General features: G+C 42.1%; 2 protein-coding genes and 1 pseudogene across 4 annotated transcripts; 2 read left to right on the top strand and 1 right to left on the bottom strand.

Moving 5' to 3' along the window:
• LOC110514160 overlaps positions 1–27,229 on the bottom strand; it is a 209,545-nt pseudogene that overhangs the window by 115,730 nt on the left and 66,586 nt on the right.
• Positions 132–18,065, top strand: LOC110513427 (zinc finger protein 493-like). Its single transcript, XM_036941949.1, has 5 exons — positions 132–168; positions 226–297; positions 3,024–3,204; positions 4,024–5,519; positions 16,732–18,065. The coding sequence occupies exons 1-5, from the start codon at positions 160–162 to the stop codon at positions 17,728–17,730; spliced, it is 2,757 nt and encodes a 918-aa protein (XP_036797844.1). The 5' UTR covers positions 132–159; the 3' UTR covers positions 17,731–18,065.
• Positions 13,725–26,860, top strand: LOC110487483 (zinc finger protein OZF-like). 3 transcript variants are annotated; one of them, XM_036941932.1, is made up of 3 exons: positions 13,725–14,056; positions 23,821–24,004; positions 24,366–26,860. In XM_036941932.1, the coding sequence occupies exons 1-3, from the start codon at positions 14,048–14,050 to the stop codon at positions 25,706–25,708; spliced, it is 1,536 nt and encodes a 511-aa protein (XP_036797827.1). In that variant the 5' UTR covers positions 13,725–14,047; the 3' UTR covers positions 25,709–26,860. The 3 variants fall into 3 exon arrangements, with proteins under 3 accessions (XP_036797827.1, XP_036797828.1, XP_036797826.1); XM_036941933.1 differs by lacking the exons at positions 23,821–24,004; positions 24,366–26,860 and adding exons at positions 15,809–15,981; positions 16,377–16,502 and having other exon boundaries at positions 13,738–14,056; XM_036941931.1 differs by lacking the exon at positions 13,725–14,056 and adding an exon at positions 19,641–20,107.

Below are 27,229 nucleotides of genomic sequence, written 5' to 3'. Positions count from 1 at the left end.
CGTTCGTTTGTCACAACTGAAATGGAGTTTTGATATTTATAAAGTTGTGGTCTAGCTTTTCTTTATCTGAACGCTGTGACTAAGAAAGTAACTGTAGCATACACATTTAGTGTCGTTTTAATTTTTTTTAGAAAGAATACAGTAACGTCAGCTTCCACGATGGATCAGGTAAGTTTGGTTGACTTGTATTAATAGTTTACCTATTGTGGTGTTTTAAATGTCTAGGTCCAGTTTTCACGTGTGATCCTCCACATCCATGAGTTCGATTTGAACAGCAGGACAAAAGAAACCACGGTGGTAATTTCAGCCAAGTAGCCTACTAGCTCATCGCACACAGATTGATGATACAAGGCAATGCTCAGCCGGCAGGTCAAGTCAGAACCAGGGAGAAATAATTAGGCATCGCCTACACCAATTATGTATCGGTTAACTTCTTTGAACACCTCAAATTGTTTCTTCAGATGTCAATTCGATCACACAGCGTTTATACACTAATTTGTTGCGCCCAAATAAAGAAAACGACCATTGAAAATAGGTGATTTTTGTTGCTAGGCTACCAGTTACGGTGCTTTTAGCTTGTGTTTGCGCGCGTCTTTATGCGGAAGTAACACAACAATGATAGCTAGTGTCGAAGAATGATATGGAGTTAATTTTAGTCAAATTATTGAGCATATCCTCCGCGCAAATAAGCATCAGAAATTGTCCTTATTTAGCATATCAAGACCCTGATGTGGACCTCAGTCTAGAGCTTAAAATATACAATGTAGGCCTACTGTCATTATTTGTCGTCCTATTGAGAAAATAAGATGTCCACATAGGCCTATCACAGGATATTGAATGATTCCATATCCGCCCATAGGAAATGTCCATGTGTGATATTCAGAGTATCACAATATCATATGTCTAAAAGAAAATAGTTTTGATATATCGTTTTTTACATTAGAACTTGAAAAAACATTGGAACAACGACATCTGGATTGTTTTGAAACAGTTGAAGTCGGAAGTTTACATCCACCTTATCCAAATACATTTGAACTCAGTCTTTCACAATTCCTGACATTTAATCCCAGTAGAAATTCCCAGTTTTAGGTCAGTTAGGATCACCACTTTATTTAAGAATGTGAAATTTCAGAATAATAGTAGAGAGAATGATTTATCAGCTTTTCATCACATTCCCAGTGGGTCAGAAGTTTACATACCCTCAATTAGTATTTGGTAGCATTGCCTTTAACTTGTTTAACGTGGGTCAAACGTTTCGGGTAGCCTTCCACAAGCTTCCCACAATAAGTTGAGTGAATTTTGGCCCATTCCACCTGACAGAGCTGGTGTAACTGAATCAGGTTTGTTGGCCTCCTTGCTCGCACACACTTTTTCAGTTCTGCCCACAAATTTTCTATAGGATTGAGGTCAGCGCTTTGTGATGGCCACTCCAATACCTTGACTTGTTGTCCTTAAGCTATTTTGCCACAACTTTGGAAGTATGCTTGGGGTCATTGTCCATTTGGAAGACCCATTTGCGACCAAGCTTTAACTTCCTGACTGATCAAATCAAATGTATTTATATAGCCCTTCGTACATCAGCTGATATCTCAAAGTGCTGTACAGAAACCCAGCCTAAAACCCCAAAAACAGCAAGCAATGCAGATGTAGAAGCACGGTGGCTAGGAAAAACTCCCTAGAAAGTCCAAAACCTAGGAAGAAACCTAGAGAGGAACCAGGCTATGTGGGGTGGCCAGTCCTCTTCTGGCTGTGCCGGGTGGAGATTATAACAGAACATGGCCAAGATGTTCAAATGTTCATAAATGACCAGCATGGTCGAATAATAATAAGGCAGAACAGTTGAAACTGGAGCAGCAGCACGGTCAGGTGGACTGGGGACAGCAAGGAGTCATCATGTCAGGTATTCCTGGGGCATGGTCCTAGGGCTCAGGTCCTCCGAGAGAGAGAAAGAAAGAGAGAATTAGAGAGAGCATATGTGGGATGGCCAGTCCTCTTCTGGCTGTGCCGGGTGGAGATTATAACAGAACATGGCCAAGATGTTCAAATGTTCATAAATGACCAGCATGGTCGAATAATAATAAGGCAGAACAGTTGAAACTGGAGCAGCAGCACGGCCAGGTGGACTGGGGACAGCAAGGAGTCATCATGTCAGGTAGTCCTGGGGCATGGTCCTAGGGCTCAGGTCCTCTGAGAGAGAGAAAGAAAGAGAGAAGGAGAGAATTAGAGAACGCACACTTAGATTCACACAGGACACCGAATAGGACAGGAGAAGTACTCCAGATATAACAAACTGACCCTAGCCCCCCCCGACACATAAACTACTGCAGCATAAATACTGGAGGCTGAGACAGGAGGGGTCAGGAGACACTGTGGCCCCATCCGAGGACACCCCCGGACAGGGCCATACAGGAAGGATATAACCCCCGATATAACCCCCTTGTCCCCGAGCTGACAAGGTAAAAATCTGTTGTTCTGCCCCTGAACAGGCAGTTAATCCACTGTTCTTAGGCCGTCATTGAAACTAAAAATGTGTTCTTAACTGACTTGCCTGGTTAAATAAAGGTTAAGAAAATACATCATAATGAGCAGCAGTAGGTCAGGTGTTTAGGTTTTCCTCTGGTTATTTTGACAAATCACGATTTGGCAGGTGTTGGCGTCCTCCTCGTTTCATCATCTCTCCTAAAACGTATGAACCCAGAACTGAATAGAGCGGCTGACCAATTACGTGAGACATTAGTTCTGGGTTAACCAAGACTAACTCAGGGGTGAACGATGTGTTCAACTCCAATGAACGCTCAATCAAAGGTTCTGAACATAAGACAGAGGGGCATTACAAGGACCACTTCCATTTTGAAAAAGTGATTAGGAAAAAAAATGGTACATTTGTGGAAAGTAGTGAACGGTTGGTTACACACTTCAGGAGAAAGGAGGTATTATAAGGATGCACCAGTCAGATATAGAATACAATAATCAAATGTTTCGTCTGATGATGTTCTATGTACAATACTTCCTGTGGTCTCCAGGACAGAGCTAGCCCGTCCCCCTCCACCCTGCCGGAGTCCCCTGGTCACAACTCTCCTGGTAACGCCTTACTGCTGGATCTGAAGAGGGTGTCTGTGTGGCTGGTCGACTGCAGGAAAACACCAGGGCAGAGTGGAACTGTGAGAGAAGGACACGAGGAGGAGGGAGATTTGATTTCATCAAGTAAGAACAATGGGGTGTGTGGATGAAACTACAATCTGATTCTGCAACTTCTGTTAATTCATTGATAAACAATATATACTCAGTTTATTAGGTACACCAATCTAGTACCGGATCGGGTCAGCCTTTGCCTCCAAAACAGCCTGAATTCTCCGGAGTGTGGATTCTACAAGGTGTCGGAAAAACGTACCACGGGGATGTTGGTTCATGCTGACGCAATGGCAACACGCAGTTGCTGCAGATGGCTGCTCATTCATGCTGCCAACAGCCCGTTCCATCTCATCCCAAAGATACTCTATTGGGTTTGGTCAGCAACAATGTTCAGATACACTGTGCCGTTATTTGTCTGTTTGTGGCCCGCCTGTCAGCTTGCACGATTCTTGCCATTCTCCTGCGACCTCTTTTGTCAATGAGCTGTTTTCACCAACAGGACTGCTGCTGACTGGATGTTTGCTTTTTTGAGGCACCATTCTTGGTAAACGCTGGACACTGTCGTGTGTGAAAAGTACAGGAGAGTGTCTGTTTCTGAGATTCTGGATCCGGCGCGCCTGGCACCGGCGATCATACCTCGCTCAGTCGCTTAGGTCACTTGTTTTACCCATTCTGATGTTCAATCAAACAGGAACTTAATGTCTCTGCCTGTCTGTCTGCTTTATATAGCAAGCCATAGCCACGTGACTCACTGTCTGTAGGAGTGACCTATTTTCATGAACTGGGGAAAGTACCTAATAAACTGTCCACTGAGTGTATAATGATATATTGTTGATGTTTGTTTATGGACCCATATTTCCAAAACTTAGTTATTCAATGTCTGTTTCACAGGGGACTCTCCTAACCGTCGCTCTCTCAGCGGGAGGGACTTATCATCTGGGGAGCTTCAACAACAACATGTTGCTGACGAGGCAGAGAAGAGTGTCTCCCAATCAGAACACCTCAAACACCAGCACAGACGTACAGGGAAGAAATCTCACCACAGCTGCTCTGACTGTGGGAAGAGTTTCACTACACGGAGATCCTTCATAACTCACCTGCGTATTCACACCGGAGAGAAGCCTTATCACTGTGATCAGTGTGGGAAGAGCTTTGCTCGGTCTGGACAGCTGACTACACACCGGGTAACACACACTGGAGAGAAGCCTTATAGCTGTGGTCAGTGTGGAAAGAGCTTCAATCAGCCAGGCAACCTGACAGCACACCAGCTAACACACACGGGAGAGAAGCCTTACAGCTGTGATCAGTGTGGGAAGAGCTTCAATCACTCAGGCAACCTGACAGCACACCAGGTAACACACACTGGAGAGAAGCCTTATAGCTGTGATCAGTGTGGGAAGAGCTTTGCTCGGTCTGGACAGCTGACTACACACCGGGTAACACACACTGGAGAGAAGCCTTATAGCTGTGGTCAGTGTGGAAAGAGCTTCAATCAGTCAGGCAACCTGACAGCACACCAGGTAACACACACGGGAGAGAAGCCTTACAGCTGTGATCAGTGTGGGAAGAGCTTCAATCACTCAGGCAACCTGACAGCACACCAGGTAACACACACGGGAGAGAAGCCTTACAGCTGTGATCAATGTGGGAAGAGGTTTGCTCAAGATTCCAACCTAACTAGACACCAGGTAACACACACAGGAGAAAAGCCTTACAGCTGTGATCAATGTGGGAAGAGGTTTGCTCAAGCTTCCAACCTAACTAGACACCAGGTAACACACACAGGAGAAAAGCCTTACAGCTGTGATCAATGTGGGAAGAGTTTTGCTACATATTACACCTTCAAATATCATCTGAGAATTCATACAGGGGAGAAGCCTTACCCCTGTCTTGATTGTGGGAAACACTTTGCTAGTGCAGGATCCCTAACCATACACCAGAGTGTACACACAGGAGAGAAGCCTTATAGCTGTGATCAGTGTGGGAAGAGCTTTGCTGTAGCTTCCACCTTGAATAAACACCAGCGCATTCACACTGGAGAGAAGCCATATAGCTGTAATCTGTGTGGAAAGAGCTTTGCTGTGGTTTCCACCTTGAATAAACATCAGCGCATACACACTGGAGAGAAGCCATATAGCTGTGATCAGTGTGGGAAGAGCTTTGCTCAATCAGATAAACTAACTATACACCAGCGAACACACACAGGAGAGAAGCCTTATAGCTGTGATCAGTGTGGGAAGAGCTTTGCTCGAGCTTCCACCCTGACTAAACACCAGCGAACACACACTGGAGAGAAGCCTTATAGCTGTGATCAGTGTGGAAAGAGCTTTGCTGAGTCAGGGACCCTGAATTCACACCAGCGAACACACACTAGAGAGAAACCCTATGTCTGTCTATGTGGAAAGAGTTTTACTCATTTAGGGCAAATTAAAAAACACCAGAAATCAAAAACGTGCCATATTTCATCTCCATCCTATACCTGACATCAGTTATAGATCCCTAAATTAAAGGCTCTATAGAAAACATATCCATCTCCCATTCTTAAACAGTTGACTTAGTCTGATCACCATGGTAACCTCTGTGGAGCATAATATGCAGCTCTGATCTAGGATCAGGTCTCCCCTGTGTCTTTGTAATATCACACATTGGGATCTAAATGGATAAATGTTATCATAGAAAATGTCATATTGTGTGGGGGGGGGTATTGATAATTGTATCGTCGTTCATATACTCATGATACTATTATTACATCTCATTATGTAGAATGTTTCAACAATAGGTGTATATTCATGTATTCAATTAATCAATAAATTCAATCCAATATCTTATAAACAAGAGTTCACTTTAATGTTATAGTTTTCTTGTGTGAGCAAGATGGTGCCAACAGGAGGGGTCGCCTCAATTCTAGTCCAGCCGGAAATAACTATTGGATATCAGAGTTACGTCAACTTACCAACAATTCGACCAGGAATACAACTTTCCCGATGTGGATCCTTTGTTCGCACCACCACCCAGGGCATTCGATCTGATTCCAGAGGCCGACCCAAAACAACGTCACCGCAGAAGTGGTAGACGGAGCGGCCTTCTGGTCAGAATTCGGAGGCGTGCACACCACCCACAGCTTCCGAGTATATTACTCACTAAAGTCCAGTCTCTAGACAACAAGGTAGACGAAATTAGGGCAAAGGTTGCTTTCCAGAGAGACATCAGGGACTGTAACATACTCGGTTTCACGGAAATATGGCTCTCTCGGGATATGTTGTCGGAGTCCGTACAGCCACCGGGATTCTTTATGCGTCACGCTAACAGAAATAAACATCTCTGGGAAGATGAAGGGCAGGTTGGTTGTTTCATGATTAACGACTCATGGTGTAATCGTAACAACATACAAGAACTCAAGTCCGTTTGTTCACCTGACCTAGAATTCCTCACAATCAAATGCCAACCGTTTTATCTCCCAAGATAATTCTCGTCTGTTATTGTCACCTCCATGTATATCCCCCCTCAAGCCGATACCACGACGACCCTCAAGGAACTTCACTGGATTCTTTGCAAACTGGAAACGATATATCCTAAGGCTGCATTTATTGTAGCTGTGTATTTCAATTAACAAAGCAAATTTGAGAACACGGCTACCTAAATTCTATCAGCATATTGATTGTAGCACTCGTGAGGGCAATACACTGGATCACTGCTACTCTAACTTCCGCGATGCATACAAGGCCCTCCCCTGCCCTCCGTTCGGCAAATCTGACCACGACTCCATTTTGCTCCTGCCTTCCTAAAGGCAGAAACTCAAACAAGATGTATCTCCTGACGAGGACTATTCAACGCTGGTCTGACCAAGCGTAACTCACGCTTCAACATTGTTTTGATCGCGTGGACTGGGACATGTACCAGGTAGCCTCAGAAAATAATATTGATTTATACGCTGATTCGGTGAGTGAGTTTATAAGGAAGTGCATTGGAGATGTTGTACCTACTGTGACTATTAAAACCTACCCCAACCAGAAACCGTAGATAGATGGCAGCAGGTTCTGAAATTAACACCCGCCAAGCGCCAAATGTGGGTAGATTTTTCATTTGGCGAGTAAATCTCAGAATGTTATCCGCCACACTTGCGGGTAAATGTTTGTATCAAAATAGTAATGTAATCAAATCTGGCATGATGGCTCAAGGGAATTACTCATGTTTGCCAGCCTACCACAGACCGTCTCTAGTGCTCTTAGTTTCGCGGCACTGTTTACCACACGGTACATCAGCTACTTGACATCGCTCACTTGCCACGGGTCTGCTGCTAGCATAATAGCTATTATGTGTCGACATTTACCTGGAGTGAGCCAACCTTTTGAAACAAAAACCCACTGACGAAAAGGAGGACGAATCACAGAAAGTTTTGTGAGAAATGAAGGTTTGGAGATAAAGGTGTTTCAAGAGGCTGGCTACAGTAAGATGCGGAGACTGTGGTGATGAATTGTTCTGTGTGCCACCAGTATGCTGAAGATAAAAGCAGAAACAACTCATTTGTTATCAGAAATGAAATGATGAAGCTGGAGAACATTTGTGACCATGAACACAGCAATGTCACATTGCCTGCGTGCCGAGTGTCCCAGGCTCAATCAGAGACTCTCCTCTTGACACCCTCTGTGACGGCAATAATGGCAATGTCAGAGCAGACCAGCACGAAGATGAAGATACTGTTTAGGACTGTACATGCCATTGGCAAGAAGATGAGACCACTTTCTGACTTTGAGTGGATGTGCGAGTAAGTGAAAGTTGTTACTCTTGTAGCTAGACTAGTACTTTGTAGCTAGATTTTTCAAGTCTATTTATCAGACGTGGTCCAGTATTGTAGGTTATTTCTCAGTTATTGATAAGCTTTGGTTCACCTCAAAATAGTGTATAAATAACCAAATTATAGGCCTACTGATTTTTTTTATTTTACTAGGCAAGTCAGTTAAGAACAAATTCTTATTTTCAATGACGGCCTAGGAACAGTGGGTTAACTGCCTTGTTCAGGGGCAGAACGACAGATTTTGTACCTTGTCAGCTCGGGGATTTCAACTTGCATAATTGTATTTTACCATTGTTGTTGCCCTGTTTGGACATCTATGTGCTCTTATTCATTGTCTCTGCTATGTTTTGTTTCTATCATTGTGTGCCCACTTTTTACAGCACCGCTGGTCAACTACATTTTTGAAATGTGCTCTACAAATTAACTTGATTGTATTCAACATAATAATACCGGCCTCCCGGGTGGCGCAGTGGTTAAGGGCGCCAGCTAGCAGCGCCAGCTGTGCCATCAGAGTCCCTGGGTTCGCGCCCAGGCTCTGTCGTAACCGGCCGCGACCGGGAGGTCCGTGGGGCGACGCACAATTGGCCTAGCGTCGTCCGGGTTAGGGAGGGCTTGGTCGGTAGGGATGTCCTTGTCTCATCGCGCACCAGCGACTCCTGTGGGCCGGGCGCAGTGCGCGCTAACCAAGGTTGCCAAGGTTGCCAGGTGAACGGTGTATCCTCCGGTGCGGCTGGCTTCCGGGTTGGAGGCGCGCTGTGTTAAGAAGCAGTGCGGCTGGTTGGGTTGTGTATCGGAGGACGCATGACTTTCAACCTTCGTCTCTCCCGAGCCCGTACGGGAGTTGTAGCGAAATTGGGGAGAAAAAAGGGGTAAAATAAAATTTAAAAAAAATACATAATAATACCGCCCCAATAGGTCCACAGACGATACAGACGATACTATCACACCGCTCTGTCCCATCTGAACAAGAGGAATACTAATAAGAATGAACACATTGACTACATGAATGCTCAGCATTCAACCCTCCAGACTCATCATCAACCCCACCCTGTGCAATTGGGTCCTGGACTTCCTGACGGGCCGCCCCCAGGTGGTGAAGGTAGGAAACAACATCTCCACTTCACTAATCCGCAACACACTCAATCCTCTGTAGTCCTGCAATGTGTCTGTAAGGGCACCTACTAGATCCACAGCCCTTGCTAGGTCAAGAGAGCTTGATTGGAGCATGTCAGAAAGACATTTGGCATCACCAAGCACTTTACAAAAGGTAACCAAAAGCCCTATAAAATGTGAATATATCTGAGAATGAAGGCCCCTATTTTCAAGTGTGATATCCTGTAATTTATTAAATTTAATAAATTATACATTGGATAATAATTTCCATGAGGTCAAGGCAAGAACTATGCATTCTATGTAATAACTTTTAGATTTATAATGTAATAAAACTGGTACAGTTGAAGTCGTAAGTTTACATACACTTAGGTTGGAGTCATTAATTAAAACTTCTTAGGGTTAGCCCCTTTTTTTCAATTTTTGCCAAAATGACATACCCAAATCTAACTGCCTGTAGCAGTAATATGCATATTCTTGGTACCATTTGAAAGGAAACACTGAACTTTGTGGAAATGTGAATTGAATGTATGAGAATATATCACAATAGATCTGATAGAAGAAAATGCTAAGAAAAAAACAACCTGTTTTTTTTCTACCACCATCTTTGAAATGCAAGAGAAAGGTCCCAGTTCTACCCATCACTCTGGTTGTAATTCTGATGGTGTCCACAAGATGGAAGCAGTGTGTGCGCACATTTTCAGACGGATAACTTGACGTTTGAGCGTTCTACATGACATTTAGTGTGAAGTCACCCAGGTACATTTGTGCAAATCTTGAAGGAGACGTTTGCATTCATAATACATAATTTTGCAAGAATATCATCAAATCTGTATACTTTAACTTTGATTTAGCTTTTCCATTATTAGTAGCCATATTATTAATTCAACATTTTGCAAAACAACCAGTTTTCATAACTCTGAATATTCTTGTAGTTTTTGTCCAAAAGGAAAAGGCATGCTGTCACAAAAGGTTAGCACCTACATTTTGTGACAGACAGACACAGGGTTTCCGGATACTCCCGTAATCTAGCTAGCTTTGTTTGACCCCTTTTGGTGCTTATTTGACAAAGATACAATTGTAAATGCTGGTGTTCCTAGCTCCAACAGTGCAGTAATATCTAACAATACACCCGTCTAAAAGTAAAATCATGGAATTATTGACATGTACACACCTGTACAATCACACACACACACACACACACACACACACCTGTACAATCACTCTCTCTCACACACACACACACACACCTGTACAATCACTCTCTCACACACACACACCTGTACAATCACTCTCTCACACACACACACACACCTGTACAATCACTCTCTCTCTCACACACACACACACACACACACACACACACACACACACACACACACCTGTACAATCACTCTCTCTCTCACACACACACACACCTGTACAATCACTCTCTCTCACACACACACACACACACACACCTGTACAATCACTCTCTCTCACACACACACACACACACACACACTTGGGTAATACAAGTTATTTTGCTGGTAGGGGAATAACCTGCGTGTGAATGTAATAATGTGTGTTACCTGTGATGGTTTTGTTTGTCTTGTTTAGTTTATTAATCATTGTACCTAAACTGTATGTATAGACATGTATACGTAGGGCCCAGCTGTAAAAGAGGTCTGTCTGTGTTCCTTGTTGAAATAAAGTTATAATAATACACATTGATTAAAAAAATTAACAGAATTTATTTGTAGACCTTGTTGTCAATGAGCCAGGGGGCTTGTTCAGGCTCACTTGGGGTGACAATGTATATGTTCCTAGAGTGTAAAATGTGTTTTATCATTGCAGCAATGGTACCTTTCTGTGTGTTTATCACTATTTCTATTCATCCCTCCATCCCTTTCAGTTTTCCCATAGGGTAAAACCCCTATGACAACGTCAGCATACAGTACATCAGGTTATTACTCATGTTTACCCTTTAATCATATATCATTGGGAATATTAGAGTCATAGCTGTCCATCAGACACATCTTCAGAATGTTCAGATTGACAGAAAGTTGATATTTGACCTCTAGGAAATATATCAGAATTACCTGTCATTGCTTTAAAAAGAAAATTATACATTTTTAACTTTGTTTGACATGTGGTTCTGAAACATCGTAAAAATGACCTTTAAAAAAATGCCTTGCCTCAGGCGGGGAGAACCCTCGACTGGACCCCCACCCCATAATGGGCTACCACCTCCACCCCGACCACCACTCCTCAGAGAGGTCACTACATGTCTTAGAGGACTCTGATGTCAACGTCAGAAGACTGTACGAGTGAAAAATATTTTCAGATAGAAACATAAAATAGACAAACATACTTTGATAATGTAATGTGTTGTCGGTTGGATGACACAGGACCAAAATACACATTAGGAAAAGGTGAAGATCATTGCCTTGCATCAGCATTTGAGAATAAATATAGCTGACTATACTGATCAAGTCACCTTGTCTGAGAGAGAGTTACATGGAAATCAAAATGTCTCCCCAGGGTAAGCCTATGGGAAATCCCCTATGGGAAAAATGAATGGTGGAAAACAGTTGGAACCATTTCCCTGTTCGAGCACTAGGTTTTATGGGTATTATGACGAGTACACTGTGGGGCTCTAAGGAGAGAAATAGCAATAGGTACTAATTTTGCCATGGTTCATTGGACAAAGCCTATGGGGAAAATGTAATGGCGTTTATGTAGGGTGTTTGGATAAATGCCGAAAATATGGACCGTTGTAAACACAGGTTTAGGAGATCTTATTAGATTTTGTTCTACAATATTTATCAGCTAACGTCACTTCTTGTTAATTTTGAAGAATTTGTGACAAAAAAAGCACAGAAGGCTTCATAATTCATAAACTTCATATTAACTGACTGCTATTATCTCATAGAACAAACGTATAAGATCACCTCAAGCCTGTGCTTATCTTATTTTCGGTATTTATTCCAAAACAAAACATTTTCCCCATTGGGATGGATGAACGAGCCAAATGTATCTCATTTCCGAGTTTCAAGACTACAAGCTGGCGAGCTCGTATAGCTCGACATTGAAATGATTGGTTGACGGTAAGTGGGGGCGGTACTTCCTGTATAAACACAAACTCCCTTCCTTAACTACTTCCTTCCAGCAGTGTGTATCAGGGAGATTCCTAGATGTGAGAAGTGTGCAGGAGGACCTGAGAGAAAGGAATGTGTAGTATTGATGTAAAAAGTTGTGTGTATAAACTGTAGGGGTACACATGGTGCTGGAGATCAGATGTGTCCAGTGAGAGAAAGACAGGTTGAGGTTACCAGGATCACAGTAGTGCAGAAGGTGTTGTATGCTGATGCAGTGAAGAAAGTAGTAGAGGAAGATGGCTCCAGGGTGAAGGATCCTGAGAGGATCTCTGTGATTAGGCCGAGGTCAATAGAGAGTGACAGGAATAACATGCTTCAGTAAGTTTTGGCCAAGTTCATGGCCATGGTTGTCAACAGTACCACAGTAATAGAGTGTAAATCACAGTGGATAGATGATGTGGTGGCAGCTGTTGAGAAGTACTTGGGTGTACAATATTTTACTGCAGAGTTACAAGGTATTTTGAAGGATAATATCCTGTCCTCCTAGGATGCTGGCCTGGTGTTGAATCAGAGGGCCAAAGTAGTGGAATATTGATGAGGTTTTAATGGGTGTTTGGTTAGTTGGTTTTTCACAGTGTTATGAACTAATACTACAGAATAGTAGGCTGATACACAGCCAATACACTAGGTGGGGGCGTGCACCTATAATCATTGTTTTGCTGACCGCCATAACACTAAAGAAGAAGACCACTTCCTTCTCAACATCTCTGGATCTGGTCTGTAAAGCGGAAGAATTATAAATCAATCCAATTTTATTGGTCACATACTTGTGTTTAGCAGATGTTATAGCGGGTGTAGCGAAAGGCTTGTAACACACTGACTACTTCGGAGGTTGCATTGCTGTAAATGCTGCATGGTTCGCAGCATGTATAGCTGTAATTTGTCTGATATTTTTTTAGGCTACACTTACTGGGCCTCAGACAATTAAAAATATCTGGAATCTCGGAAGAGGATGTTGTTCCAACAGACTGGGGTAGAGGTAGACTATAACGGATGTTAGAGTTGCGTCAATCGAATCTGGTATCAGGATAAATATGACAATGAGTCACCGATTGTATACTATGTACTTTTTATTAGCTAAGCAATAAGTGGTATATGCAATTTTCGTATATACGGGCTCTCTGTCACACCTCGCAGGGCAAACAGACAACTGACTTGTTCCTGACAAAGTTATTATAATATACTCTGACAGAAGTAGTTCCTGCTTCCGTGCCGGCCTCTCAGAGTAGAGACTGGGCGTGGTTTAAACTCACCCAGCCTATCGTAGATTGTTGGCGCAGAGCTGGTCCCAGCCCCCTAGGGCTCCAGCGGTCAGTCGTTGTAGTTGTGTAGAATATTCAGTTATCAGGCACCTGGCTCCTGTTATCTAACAAAAGACCGTTTGTCTCGCAACACTACGTTCTGAATGTGCCCCCCCCCCAACTCATTGCACAGGTCCTGTCTTCATGTTATTCTGTATTTTTCCATCAAGAGAAAAGGCCATGGCACTGAAACTGTTAACAATGTCTCAAGTCAGCTATGTTGCATAACAAGCCAACAGCAGATAATATTCCACCACATATGATATGGTAACGGGCAATAGTGTATAACGCAGAACCTCACACAGACAACAGGATTGTTGGTGGTGTTGAACGTTTTATTGACTTTAATAGATTCAAATCTTATCCAGGATCTTTCTGAAGTAAGATTAGGCTACATCAGACATATATTTGTCACAACGTAAGTCGAGTGTTGATATTTATATTAACGTTTGCTCTGGTCTAGCTTTATCTGAACGCGGTAACAAAGAAAGTAACTAGTGTAGGCTAGCTACAGATTTACTGTCACGTTTTTTATTTGAAGAAACGCTGAAGAAAGAAAGGCTTCAACGATGGTTCAGGTAAGTTATGTCGACTTACTAACAGTTTTCCTACTGTGGTGTATAACATGTCTAGTTTAATCATCTTTGATCTTCCATATCCATTCGTTCCATTTGAACAGCTGGTCAAAATAAACAATGGTGGTAATAAACACGTGGGATATTTTGTCCTTCAGCAAAGTAGCCTACTATCCTAAAGCACACAGATTGATACAAGACAATGCGCAACGAGCAGGTCAAGTCAGAACCATGGATAAATAATTAATTGCAAAGTTACAACTTGCAGTAGCGGTGTGTAGGTAAAAATCACCTGGGAAGAAAGCCAGAAAAATAGCCATATTACATGTTATAATAATTGCGTTGTTATAACCTGTTAGTTCATATGCCTTGACTCAGCTGAGACAAGAAGACAGTGGCAGAATACATTCAACCAGACCTTTGTTACATCATAAAACTAGAGAGCAACATCTGTCCTGTTAAGTTCACAAGAAATGTTTCATGTAACAGTTACATGACCTTCAGAATGGTCGAGCAAGTGAATGTTTTCTGAATACTAAACAACTATTGATTTAGAGTTACCGCAAGTCGAAAAGGAAACAGGTGCTTCCTCCACTATTCAAGCACCATTTCAACTTCAACATCATCTAATTTAGTGACAACTAAAAGATACCAAAAACCAGGGGTGCAACTTTCACTGGGATTGAGTGTATCTGCAGGAACAGTTGCACCATGGCCCTCACGCTAGCTCCACTTCTACCTACATAATATGTTAAGGAATCCCTAGTTATCTTTCCTTCCTCCCTAACTGTGCACTTGTTCACTTCCCTTCACTGATTTGAAAGGAAATGGCTGTTATAAAACATATGGTGGATTCTCCCACTATCACATGACTCCACCAATCAAATACTGTTTTTTTCTCTCTTTGGTACAATTTTCATAAGTATGTTGTAGATTTTCGTAAATTTAAGTACAACGATGTTCATGTCATTTGTTAACCATCATTTAATCAAACTGCTAAAATCTGAATTACGTAAGCAAAATTATAAAGTGTCAAGTTTACGTACAGTATTAAAAAATATGAAATCAGAAATGATGTAGTGTACAATGTACTGCTGAAATACTTGGGTGGTAAATTACAGTTTATTACACTCATGTTCTGAATGTTGACGGTTTTAAATGTGGATGCTGTTACAGTAATAAGACAAGTGAATCTTGAGCAATGTTACATGGGGCAGAAATTGCACCAGGCTACACAATACCTTTTTACTGCAGGCTTCTGCTACATGTTACAATACCCCCATATCTGATGGTTTCTTCTATGTATGTCCTGTATATGGATACTGAAACTATGAGACTGACATTTTTCTCAACATGCTCCAAGTGGGATAACTAGCAGCAGTAGTTCTGGTGTTTAGGTTTTTCATCACTGGTTATTTGAACAACATGATTTAGCAGGTGTTACCATCTTTCACACGTTGGAAGGGGAGGCGACATCTACATCTTGAAAGAGGGGGTGGAGCTTTTCGTTTCTGTTCTGCTCTTTGTTCTACCATCAAGTTTTATACGTTTTTAAATTTTGTAAAAAATATTCCAATTCTATTTTGAAAAATTTGCCAAAGTGAAATATACAAGACATTTGTGGAAACTAGTGAACGGTTACACACTTCAGGAGAAAGGAGGTATTATAAGGATGCAGCCATCAATCAGAGATTTAGACTAATCAAATGTTTGGTCTACTGATATTCTATGTACAATACTTCCTGTGGTCACCAGGACAGAGCTAGCCCATCCCCCTCCACCCTGCCGGAGTCCCCTGGTCACAACTCTCCTGGTAGCTCCTTACTGCTGGGTCTGAAGAAGGTGTCTGTGAGGCTGGTCGACTGCAGGAAAACACCAGGGTGGAACTGTGAGAGAAGGACAGGAGGATGGAGATCTGATTTCATCAAGTAAGAACAATAGGGTGTGTGGATGAGAACACAATCTGCTTCTGCAACTTCTGTTAATTGATTGATAAACAGTAAACACTCAGTGGCCAGTAAATTGTCGATCCAGTTTTGTGAATGGAGGTGTTCCTAATAAACTGACCATAGTGTATTTATTGAAGAGGGAGGCAGTTAGCCTAGTGGTTAAGGCCAGTAATCGCAAGGTTGCTGGTTTGAATCTCTGAGCCAACAAGGTAAAACCATCTGTCTGCTCTTGGGCAAGGTACTTAACCCTGATTGCTCCTGTAAGTCGCTCTGGATAAGAGCGTCTGCTAAATAACAAATACTTTTTACAAAAATAATACTATATATGGACCTATATTTCCAAAACCTAGTTATTCAATGTCTTTGTTTCACAGGGGACATACACTGTTGTTCTCTCAGCGGGAGGGGCTTATCATCTGGGGAGCCTCAACAACATCCTGTTGCTGACGAGACAGAGAAGAGTCTCTCCAGATTAGAACACCCCAAGAAACACCAGCAGAGACGTACAGGGAAGAAACCTCACCACTGCTGCTCTGACGGTGGGAAGAGTTTCATAAGCCAGTGGCTTCATTATTCACTGTGATCAGTGTGGGAAGAGTTTTGCTGCATCTAACACCTTCAAATCTAATGTAAGAATTCATACAGGGGAGAAGCCTTACCCCTGCCTTGATTGTGGGAAAAGCTTTGTTCGTGCAGGAGCCTTAACCATACACCAGCGTGTACACACAGGAGAAACCTTATAGTTGTGATCAGTGTGGGAAGAGCTTCAATCAGTCAGGCAGCCTGACTACACACCAGCGTGTACACACAGGAGAGAAACCTTATAGTTGTGATCAGTGTGGGAAGAGCTTCAATCATTCAGGCAACCTGACTACACACCAGCGAACACACACAGGAGAGAAGCCTTATAGTTGTGATCAGTGTGGGAAGAGCTTTGCTGTATCAGAAACACTAACTAGACACCAGCGAATACACACTGGAGAGAAGCCTTATAACTGTGGTCAGTGTGGAAAGAGCTTTGCTGGAGTTTCGTCCCTGACTGCACACCAGCAAACTCACACTGGAGAAAAGCCTTACAGCTGTGGTCAGTGTGGGAAGAGCTTTGCTGTAGCTTCCACCCTGATTACACACCAGCGGACTCACACTGGAGTGAAGCCTTATGGCTGTGATCAGTGTGGGAAGAGCTTTGCTGCAGCTTCCGCCCTGATTATACACCAGCGAACACACACAGGAGAGAAACCTTATAGCTGTGATCAGTGTGGGAAGAGCTTCAAACATTCAGGCAGCCTGACTACACACCAGCGAACACACACAGGAGTGAAGCCTTATAGCTGTGATCAGTGTGGAAAGAGCTTCAAACATTCAGGCAACCTGACTACACACCAGCAAACACACACAGGAGAGAAGCCTTATAGCTGTTATCAGTGTGGGAAGAGCTTTGCTCTAGCTTCCCACCTGACTGCACACCACAGAATACACACAGGAGAGAAGCCTTATAGTTGTGATCAGTGTGGAAGGGGCTTTTCTCAATCAGTAACCCGGAATATACACCAGCGAACACACACAGCAGAGAAGCCTTATAGCTGTGTTCAGTTTGGAAAGAGCTTTGCTGTATTTTCCTCCCTGTCTACACACCAGCGAAGACACACTGGAGAGAAGCCTTATAGCTGTGATCAGTGTGGGAAGAGCTTTGCTGCAGGTTCCACCCTGACTAGACACAAAAACTAACTAGACACCAGCGAACACACACTGGAGAGAAACCTTATTAGCTGTGATCATTGTGGAAAGAGCTTTAATCAGTCACTGGCCCTGAAATCACACAAGCAAACACACACTGGTGAGAAAGAAGCCTTATATCTGTGATCAGTGTGAGAAGCGTTTCAGTCAGTTATGGACCCTTTATTCACACCAGTGAAGCTCTGTTTATTTAGGGCCAATGAGAAAGAAACAGAAAGCACAAACTTGCTGTAATTAGATAACCTGAATTCACACCAGCGAATACACGCTGGAGAGAAGCCTTATAGCTGTGTTTCATCTCCCTCCTTTCTGGCACAGTTTCCAGATCCCTAAATAAAGGATAAAATCAAATGTATTTATATAGCCCTTCTTACATCAGCTGATATCTCAAAGTGCTGTACAGAAACCCAGCCTAAAACCCCAAACAGCAAGCAATGCAGGATCAGTAGAAAACATCTAGTAAACAGTACATATCCATCTCCCATTCTTAAACAGTTGCCTCAGTCTGATCACCATGGTAACCTCTGTGCAGCATGATATGCAGCTCTGATCTAGGATCAGGTCTCCCTTGTGTCTATGTAATATCACACATTGATCTAAATGGATAAATGTTATCATAGGAAATGGGGGGGGGGGGGGATAATTGTATCTTCTTTCATGTACTCATGATAATACTATTATTAAATGTCATTATGTAGAATAATATTTCAACAATAGGTTTATATTCATTTATTAAATTGATCAATACATTCAACCAATTATCTTCTAAACAAGAAGTTATCACTTAAATGGTGTATTTTATAAATCTGTATTGATTAAAATGATCCTAAATCTAATCCATAATATATTGGATAATTATTTCCATGAGTTCAAGACAAGATCTATGCATACTGTGTCTTGTAACAACGGTTAATGTAATAACTTTTAGATTTATAACGTAATAAAACCGGTAAATGTAACATCTTGTTGGTTAATATGATAAAATGTTGTCTAATAACCTTTTCCACTTAATGTAATAAGTTATTGGTATCAGGTTACAACTTTTTTTTATGAATAACGTAAACCGATAACTTAACTTAACTTAAACCGATCATGTAATAACACCTAAACCAATGTTTAATGTGTTACTTCACTAATGTTAATGCACATACCACCCTCCACCAATAACAAACCCACACACACAAACCTATGCCCTTGTACTCGTACACAAACAAGCACACAGTTATAGACACATACATTGATTTAAAAAAAAAAATGAAATAACAATTCATCGGTAGTTCTTATATTCAATGGGGCGGCAGGGTAGCCTAGTGGTTAGAGCGTTGGACTAGTAACCGGAAGGTTGCAAGTTCAAACCCCGCTGACAAGGTACAAATCTGTCTAACTGCCCCTGAACAGGCAGTTAACCCACTGTTCCTAGGCTGTCATTGAAAATAAGAATTTGTTCTTAACTGACTTGCATGGTTAAATAAAGGAAAAAAATAAATGAGACAGGGGGCTCGGTCGGGCAAGAAGAAGGAGGATTGGGAAACTGCAAATAACAATCTGAACTCTGCCTAGCAGAAACATCTTTGAATTTGCAAATATTAATGATTCGTTTATATTGTAATAAAGTTAAGGGCGGGGTGAACCATAGTAGGGGAAATAAAGTGAAAACACCATCTTGAGAATTGTTTGTAAATTGCTGTAAGTGTAAACTCCGGGTTGCAAACTATATTAAACAAACTAACCTCTGATTCCTGTGGTCACTTGTGGTCACGCCCACTTGTGGTCACGCCCTATAAAGGAATCTAGCCATGAGCTCATTTGAAAGACAACAGCAAAGAATTTCTCTAATATAAAAACAATACAACCACACGTGGATATACAATGTAGGCCTACTGTCACATAAATAATTTACTATCATTCAGGATGATTCTAAAACAGTGAAACATGTTTACAGTACAGTGTAAATAGATTCATGATATAATACAAAAGTATTTTCTAGGATAATGACTCCCTAAACTGCCTCACCCACTTGAAGAGAGGTGTTGATGACTATATACAGTAGGTGGCGGCACCTTTTAAACACCACAGAAGAAGCCGGAAAGCATCAACAGGAAGTACTTTGTTACCATCCTCTATCTAGTTTTCAAACCAAACACATTTCCACATCCTTTCCCAGGATGTTTCTAATGTAAGATTAGTCTAAATGAGACTTTCATTTGTCACAACTTAAATGGAGTTTTGATATTTATAAAGTTGTGGTCGAGCTATTCTTTATCTGAACGCTGTGACTAAGAAAGTAACTGTAGCATACACATTTAGTGTCGTTTTTTATTTTTTTTTTAGAAAGAATACAGTAACTTCAGCTTCCACGATGGATCGGGTAAGTTTGGTTGACTTTTATTAATAGTTTACCTATTGTGGTGTTTTAAATGTCTAGGTCCAGTTTTCACGTGTGATCTTCCACATACATGAGTTCGATTTGAACAGCAGGAGAAAAGAAACCATGGTGGTAATTTCAGCCAAGTAGCCTACTAGCTCATCGCACACAGATTGATGATACAAGGCAATGCTCAACCGGCAGGTCAAGTCAGAACCAGGGAGAAATAATTAGGCATCGCCTACACCAATTATGTATCGGTTAACTTCTTTGAACACCTCAAATTGTTTCTTCAGATGTCAGTTCGATCACACAGCGTTTATACACTAATTTGTTGCGCCCAAATAAAGAAAACGACCATTGAAAATAGGTGATTTTTGTTGCTAGGCTACCAGTTACGGTGCTGTTAGCTTGTGTTTGCGCGCGTCTTTATGCGGAAGTAACACAACAATGATAGCTAGTGTCGAAGAATGATATGGAGTTAATATTAGTCAAATTATTGAGCATATCCTCCGCGAAAATAAGCATCAGAAATTGTCCTTATTTAGCATATCAAGACCCTGAATTGGACCTCAATCTAGAGCTTAAAATATACAATGTAGGCCTACTGTCAGTATTTGTCGTCCTATTGAGAAAATAAGATGTCCACATAGGCCTATCACAGGATATTGAATGATTCCATATCCGCCCATAGGAAATGTCCATGTGTGATATTCAGAGTCATCCCAATATCATATGTCTAAAGAAAATAGTTTTGATATATCGTTTTTTACATTAGAACTTGAAAAAACACTGGAACAAAGACATCTGGATTGTTTTGAAACAGTTGAAGTCGTCCACATCCACCTTATCCAAATACATTTGAACTCAGTCTTTCACAATTCCTGACATTTAATCCCAGTAAAAATTCCCAGTTTTAGGTCAGTTAGGATCACCACTTTATTTAAGAATGTGAAATTTCAGAATAATAGTAGAGAGAATGATTTATCAGCTTTTATTTATTTTGTCACATTCCAAGTGGGTCAGAAGTTTACATACCCTCAATTAGTATTTGGTAGCATTGCCTTTAACTTGTTTAACGTGGGTCAAACGTTTCGGGTAGCCTTCCACAAGCTTCCCACAATAAGTTGAGTGAATTTTGGCCCATTCCACCTGACAGAGCTGGTGTAACTGAATCAGGTTTGTTGGCCTCCTTGCTTGCACACACTTTTTCAGTTCTGCCCACAAATTTTCTATAGGATTGAGGTCAGCGCTTTGTGATGGCCACTCCAATACCTTGACTTGTTGTCCTTAAGCTATTTTGCCACAACTTTGGAAGTATGCTTGGGGTCATTGTCCATTTGAAAGACCCAACCTCACACTCAACGTCAACAAAACTAAGGAGATGATTGTGGACTTCAGGAAACAGCAGAGGGAACACCCCCCTATCCACATCGATGGAACAGTAGTGGAGAGGGTAGCAAGTTTTAAGTTCCTCGGCATACACATCACAGACAAACTGAATTGGTCCACTCACACAGACAGCATCGTGAAGAAGGCGCAGCAGCGCCTCTTCAACCTCAGGAGGCTGAAGAAATTCGGCTTGTCACCAAAAGCACTCACAAACTTCTACAGATGCACAATCGAGAGCATCCTGGCGGGCTGTATCACCGCCTGGTATGGCAACTGCACCGCCCTCAACCGCAAGGCTCTCCAGAGGGTAGTGAGGTCTGCACAACGCATCACCGGGGGCAAACTACCTGCCCTCCAGGACACCTACACCACCCGATGTCACAGGAAGGCCATAAAGATCATCAAGGACATCAACCACCCGAGCCACTGCCTGTTCACCCCGCTATCATCCAGAAGGCGAGGTCAGTACAGGTGCATCAAAGCTGGGACCGAGAGACTGAAAAACAGCTTCTATCTCAAGGCCATCAGACTGTTAAACAGCCACCACTAACACTGAGTGGCTGCTGCCAACACACTGACACTGACTCAACTCCAGCCACTTTAATAATGGGAATTGATGGGAAATTATGTAAATATATCACTAGCCACTTTAAACAATGCTACCTTATATAAATGTTACTTACCCTACATTATTCATCTCATATGCATACGTATATACTGTACTCTATATCATCGACGGTATCCTTATGTAATACATGTATCACTAGCCACTTTATACTATACTATGCCACTTTGTTTACATACTCATCTCATTTGTACATACTGTACCCGATACCATCTACTGTATCTTGCCTATGCTGCTCTGTACCATCACTCATTCATATATCCTTATGTACATATTCTTTATCCCCTTACACTGTGTACAAGACAGTAGTTTTGGAATTGTTAGTTAGATTACTTGTTATTACTGCATTGTCGGAACTAGAAGCACAAGCATTTCGCTACACTCGCATTAACATCTGCTAACCATGTGTATGTGACAAATAAAATTTGATTTGATTTGATTTGCGACCAAGCTTTAACTTCCTGACTGATCAAATCAAATTTATTTATATAGCCCTTCGTACATCAGCTGATATCTCAAAGTGCTGTACAGAAACCCAGCCTAAAACCCAAAAAACAGCAAGCAATGCAGGTGTAGAAGCACGGTGGCTAGGAAAAACTCCCTAGAAAGGCCAAAACCTAGGAAGAAACCTAGAGAGGAACCAGGCTATGTGGGGTGGCCAGTCCTCTTCTGGCTGTGCCGGGTGGAGATTATAACAGAACATGGCCAAGATGTTCAAATGTTCATAAATGACCAGCATGGTCGAATAATAATAAGGCAGAACAGTTGAAACTGGAGCAGCAGCACGGCCAGGTGGACTGGGGACAGCAAGGAGTCATCATGTCAGGTAGTCCTGGGGCATGGTCCTAGGGCTCAGGTCCTCTGAGAGAGAGAAAGAAAGAGAGAAGGAGAGAATTAGAGAACGCACACTTAGATTCACACAGGACACCGAATAGGACAGGAGAAGTACTCCAGATATAACAAACTGACCCTAGCCCCCCCCCGACACATAAACTACTGCAGCATAAATACTGGAGGCTGAGACAGGAGGGGTCAGGAGACACTGTGGCCCCATCCGAGGACACCCCTGGACAGGGCCATACAGGAAGGATATAACCCCCGATATAACCCCCTTGTCCCCGAGCTGACAAGGTAAAAATCTGTTGTTCTGCCCCTGAACAAGGCAGTTAACCCACTGTTCTTAGGCCGTCATTGAAACTAAAAATGTGTTCTTAACTGACTTGCCTAGTTAAATAAAGGTTAAGAAAATACATCATAATGAGCAGCAGTAGGTCAGGTGTTTAGGTTTTCCTCTGGTTATTTTGACAAATCACGATTTGGCAGGTGTTGGCGTCCTCCTCGTTTCATCATCTCTCCTAAAACGTATTAACCCAGAACTGAATAGAGCGGCTGACCAATTACGTGAGACATTAGTTCTGGGTTAACCAAGACTAACTCAGGGGTGAACGATGTGTTCAACTCCAATGAACGCTCAATCAAAGGTTCTGAACATAAGACAGAGGGGCATTACAAGGACCACTTCCATTTTGAAAAAGTGATTAGGAAAAAAAATGGTACATTTGTGGAAAGTAGTGAACGGTTGGTTACACACTTCAGGAGAAAGGAGGTATTATAAGGATGCACCAGTCAGCTATAGAATACAATAATCAAATGTTTTGTCTGATGATGTTCTATGTACAATACTTCCTGTGGTCTCCAGGACAGAGCTAGCCCGTCCCCCTCCACCCTGCCGGAGTCCCCTGGTCACAACTCTCCTGGTAACGCCTTACTGATGGATCTGAAGAGGGTGTCTGTGTGGCTGGTCGACTGCAGGAAAACACCAGGGCAGAGTGGAACTGTGAGAGAAGGACACGAGGAGGGAGATGGAGATTTGATTTCATCAAGTAAGAACAATGGGGTGTGGATCAGACTACAATCTGATTCTACAACTTCTGTTAATTGATTGATAAACAGTAAACACTCAGTGGCCAGTAAATTGTCGCTCCAGTTTCATGAATGGAGGGGGTTGTACCTAATAAACTGGCCAATGAGTGTATATTGATAAGGGCAGCAGGTAGGTTAGTGGTTTAGAGCGTTGGGCCACTAATAAAGGTTGCTGGTTCAAATCTCTGAGCCGACAAGGTGAAAAATCTGTCTGCGCTTGAGCAAGGTACTTAACCCTAATTGCTCCTGTAAGTCTGCTAAATAGTATGTGTTTATGGACTCATATTGACAACCCAGTTATTCAATGTCTTTGTTTCACAGGGGACACCCCTAAGTGTTGTTCTCTCAGTGGGAGGGGCTTATCATCTGGGGAGCCTCAACAACATCCTGTTGCTGACGAGACAGAGAAGAGTCTCTCCAGATCAGAACATCTCAAGAAACACCAGCAGAGACGTACAGGGAAGAAACCTCACCACTGCTGCTCTGACTTTGGGAAGAGTTTCACAAGCCAGAGTGGCTTCATTATTCAGTGTGGGAAGAGTTTTGCTTCTTCTAACACCTTCAAATCTAATGTAAGAATTCATACAGGGGAGAAGCCTTACCCCTGCCTTGATTGTGGGAAAAGCTTTGTTAGTGCAGGAGTCCTAACCATACACCAGCGGACACACACTGGAGTGAAGCCTTATAGCTGTGATCAGTGTGGGAAGAGCTTCAATCAGTCAGTCCACCTGACTACACACCAGCGAACACACTCTGGAGAGAAGCCTTATAGCTGTGATCAGTGTGGGAAGAGCTTCGTTCAGTCAGTCCACCTGACCACACACCAGCGAACACACAGTGGAGAGAAGCCTTATAGCTGTGATCAGTGTGGGAAGAGCTTCGTTCAGTCAGTCCACCTGACTACACACCAGCGAACACACACTGGAGAGAAGCCTTATAACTGTGATCAGTGTGGAAAGAGCTTTGCTGTATCAGAAAAACTAACCATACACCAGCGAACACACACTGGAGAGAAGCCTTACAGCTGTGATCAGTGTGGAAGGGGCTTTTCTCAATCAGTAACCCGGAATAAACACCAGCGAATACACACAGGAGAGAAGCCTTATAGCTGTGATCAGTGTGGAAAGAGCTTTGCTGTATCAGAAAAACTAACTATACACCAGCGAACACACACTGGAGAGAAGCCTTATAACTGTGATCAGTGTGGAAAGAGCTTTGCTGTATCAGAAAAACTAACCATACACCAGCGAACACACACTGGAGAGAAGCCTTACAGCTGTGATCAGTGTGGAAGGGGCTTTTCTCAATCAGTAACCCGGAATAAACACCAGCGAATACACACAGGAGAGAAGCCTTATAGCTGTGATCACTGTGGGAAGAGCTTTGCTGTAGTTTCCTCCCTGATTAGACACCAGGTAACACACACTGGAGTGAGAACTTATGTCTGTCTATGTGGGAAGAGCTTTGGTCTAGCTTCCTCCCTTACTATACACCAGCGAACACACACTGGCGAAGGAACCTTATGTCTGTCTAGGTGGGAAGAGCTCTGTTTATTTAGGGCCAATGAGAAAACACCAGAAAACACAAACATGCTGTATTTCATCTTCCTCCCATCTGGCACCGGTTCCAGATCCCTAAATAAAGGATCAGTAGAAAACATCTAGTGAACAGTCGTATCCATCTCCCATTCTTAACTCTTTGGGATAGCGGGATGCCTCGTCAACATCCGGTGAAATTGCAGATCGCGAAATTCAAAATGACAGAAATAGAACTACTAACATTCATGAAAATACATGTATCATACATCAAAATAAAGCTTAACTTCTTTTTAATCCAGCCACTGCGTCAGATTTCAAAAAGGCTTTACGGCGAAAGCAGACCACCATCTGAGGACAGTGCCCCACATACAAAAGCATGAAAAACAATTTCAAGCCAAGTAGAGGAGTCAAGAAAGTCAGAAATAGCGATAAAATGAATCACTTACCTTTGAAGATCTTCAGCTGGTTGCAATCATAAGAGTCCCAGAAACATCACAAATGGTCCTTTTGTTCGATAAAGTCCTTTATATTAAAAAAAGTTAGTTTAGCTGGCGCGCTTGACTCAGTATTCCACCGGTTTCCCTCGTTGAAAAATGCAAACAAAAGTTCTAAAAGCTATTGGCAAACTTTGTCGAAACTAGTCAAACAACGTGTCTATATCATCCTCAGGTTGTCTGAAATGTAAATAAACTATAATATTTCATACGGAAAGGACTGTGTTCAATTTGAACATCAAATTAGCAAGAGCGTACCTTCCTCATTGCGCGCAAAACCACTGATGTGACCCTAGCAGTCACCAGACTCTAAGTCAAAATACTAATTCATTTTTCAAAACAATAGCCTCAAAACCTTGAATAAAGACAGTTGACAGCTAGTAGAAGCAATATCAATTGCAATCTGGTGGATGGACATAGGGGTTTTCTATAGCTTTACAAAATAAAAGCCTGTGATTGAATTTCTTTTTTTTCTGGTTGGATTTTCTTTGTGTTTTTGCCAGCCATGTCAGTTCTGTTTTCCTCACAGACATTATTTTGACAGTTTTGGAAACTTTAGAGTGTTTGGGCCTGAGAAAGTGGGCCTGAGCAACAGGCAGTTTACTTTGGGCACGTTTTTCATTCAAACGTCTCAATACTGCCCCCGTTCCCATAAAGGTTAAACAGTTGCCTTAGTCTGATCACCATGGTAACCTCTGTGGAGCATAATATGCAGCTCTGATCTAGCATCAGGTCTCCACTGTGTCTATGTAATATCACACATTGGGCTCTAAATGGATAAATGTTATGATAACATGTCATAGTGAACCTGTGTGTGGGGGAAATGATTAATACATTCAATCCATTATCTTCTAAACAAGAAGTTATCACTTAAATTGTATATTTTATAAATCTATATTGATTTCAAATGCTCCTTATTACATTTATAATGTAATAAAACTGGTAAATGTAATATCTTGTTGGTTAATGATAAAATGTTGAATTGTTGTCGTAATAACTTTTCCACTTACTGTAATAAGTTACGTTACCAGTCAGGTGAGCAACAACTTTTTAAATGAATAACATAATGACTTTAACCGATCATGTAATAACACCTAAACCAATGTTTAATGTGTTACTACACTAATGTTAATGCACATACCACCCTCCACCA

Source organism: Oncorhynchus mykiss, chromosome 13 (genome assembly GCF_013265735.2).
Source record: "Oncorhynchus mykiss isolate Arlee chromosome 13, USDA_OmykA_1.1, whole genome shotgun sequence".
Classification (NCBI taxonomy): domain Eukaryota; kingdom Metazoa; phylum Chordata; class Actinopteri; order Salmoniformes; family Salmonidae; genus Oncorhynchus; species Oncorhynchus mykiss.
The sequence above is the reverse complement of the archived record's forward strand: the minus strand, read 5'-3'. Positions and strand labels throughout refer to the sequence as shown.

Excerpts from the sequence above, each read along its gene's own strand:
- LOC110487483 (XM_036941932.1), top strand. Across the intron at positions 24,005-24,365 it reads TGGAGATTTGATTTCATCAA|GGGACACCCCTAAGTGTTGT; the intron begins GTAAGAACAATG and ends TTTGTTTCACAG.
- LOC110513427 (XM_036941949.1), top strand. Across the intron at positions 298-3,023 it reads GGACAAAAGAAACCACGGTG|GACAGAGCTAGCCCGTCCCC; the intron begins GTAATTTCAGCC and ends TGTGGTCTCCAG. Across the intron at positions 5,520-16,731 it reads ACACTAGAGAGAAACCCTAT|GAGAAACCTTATAGTTGTGA; the intron begins GTCTGTCTATGT and ends GTGTACACACAG.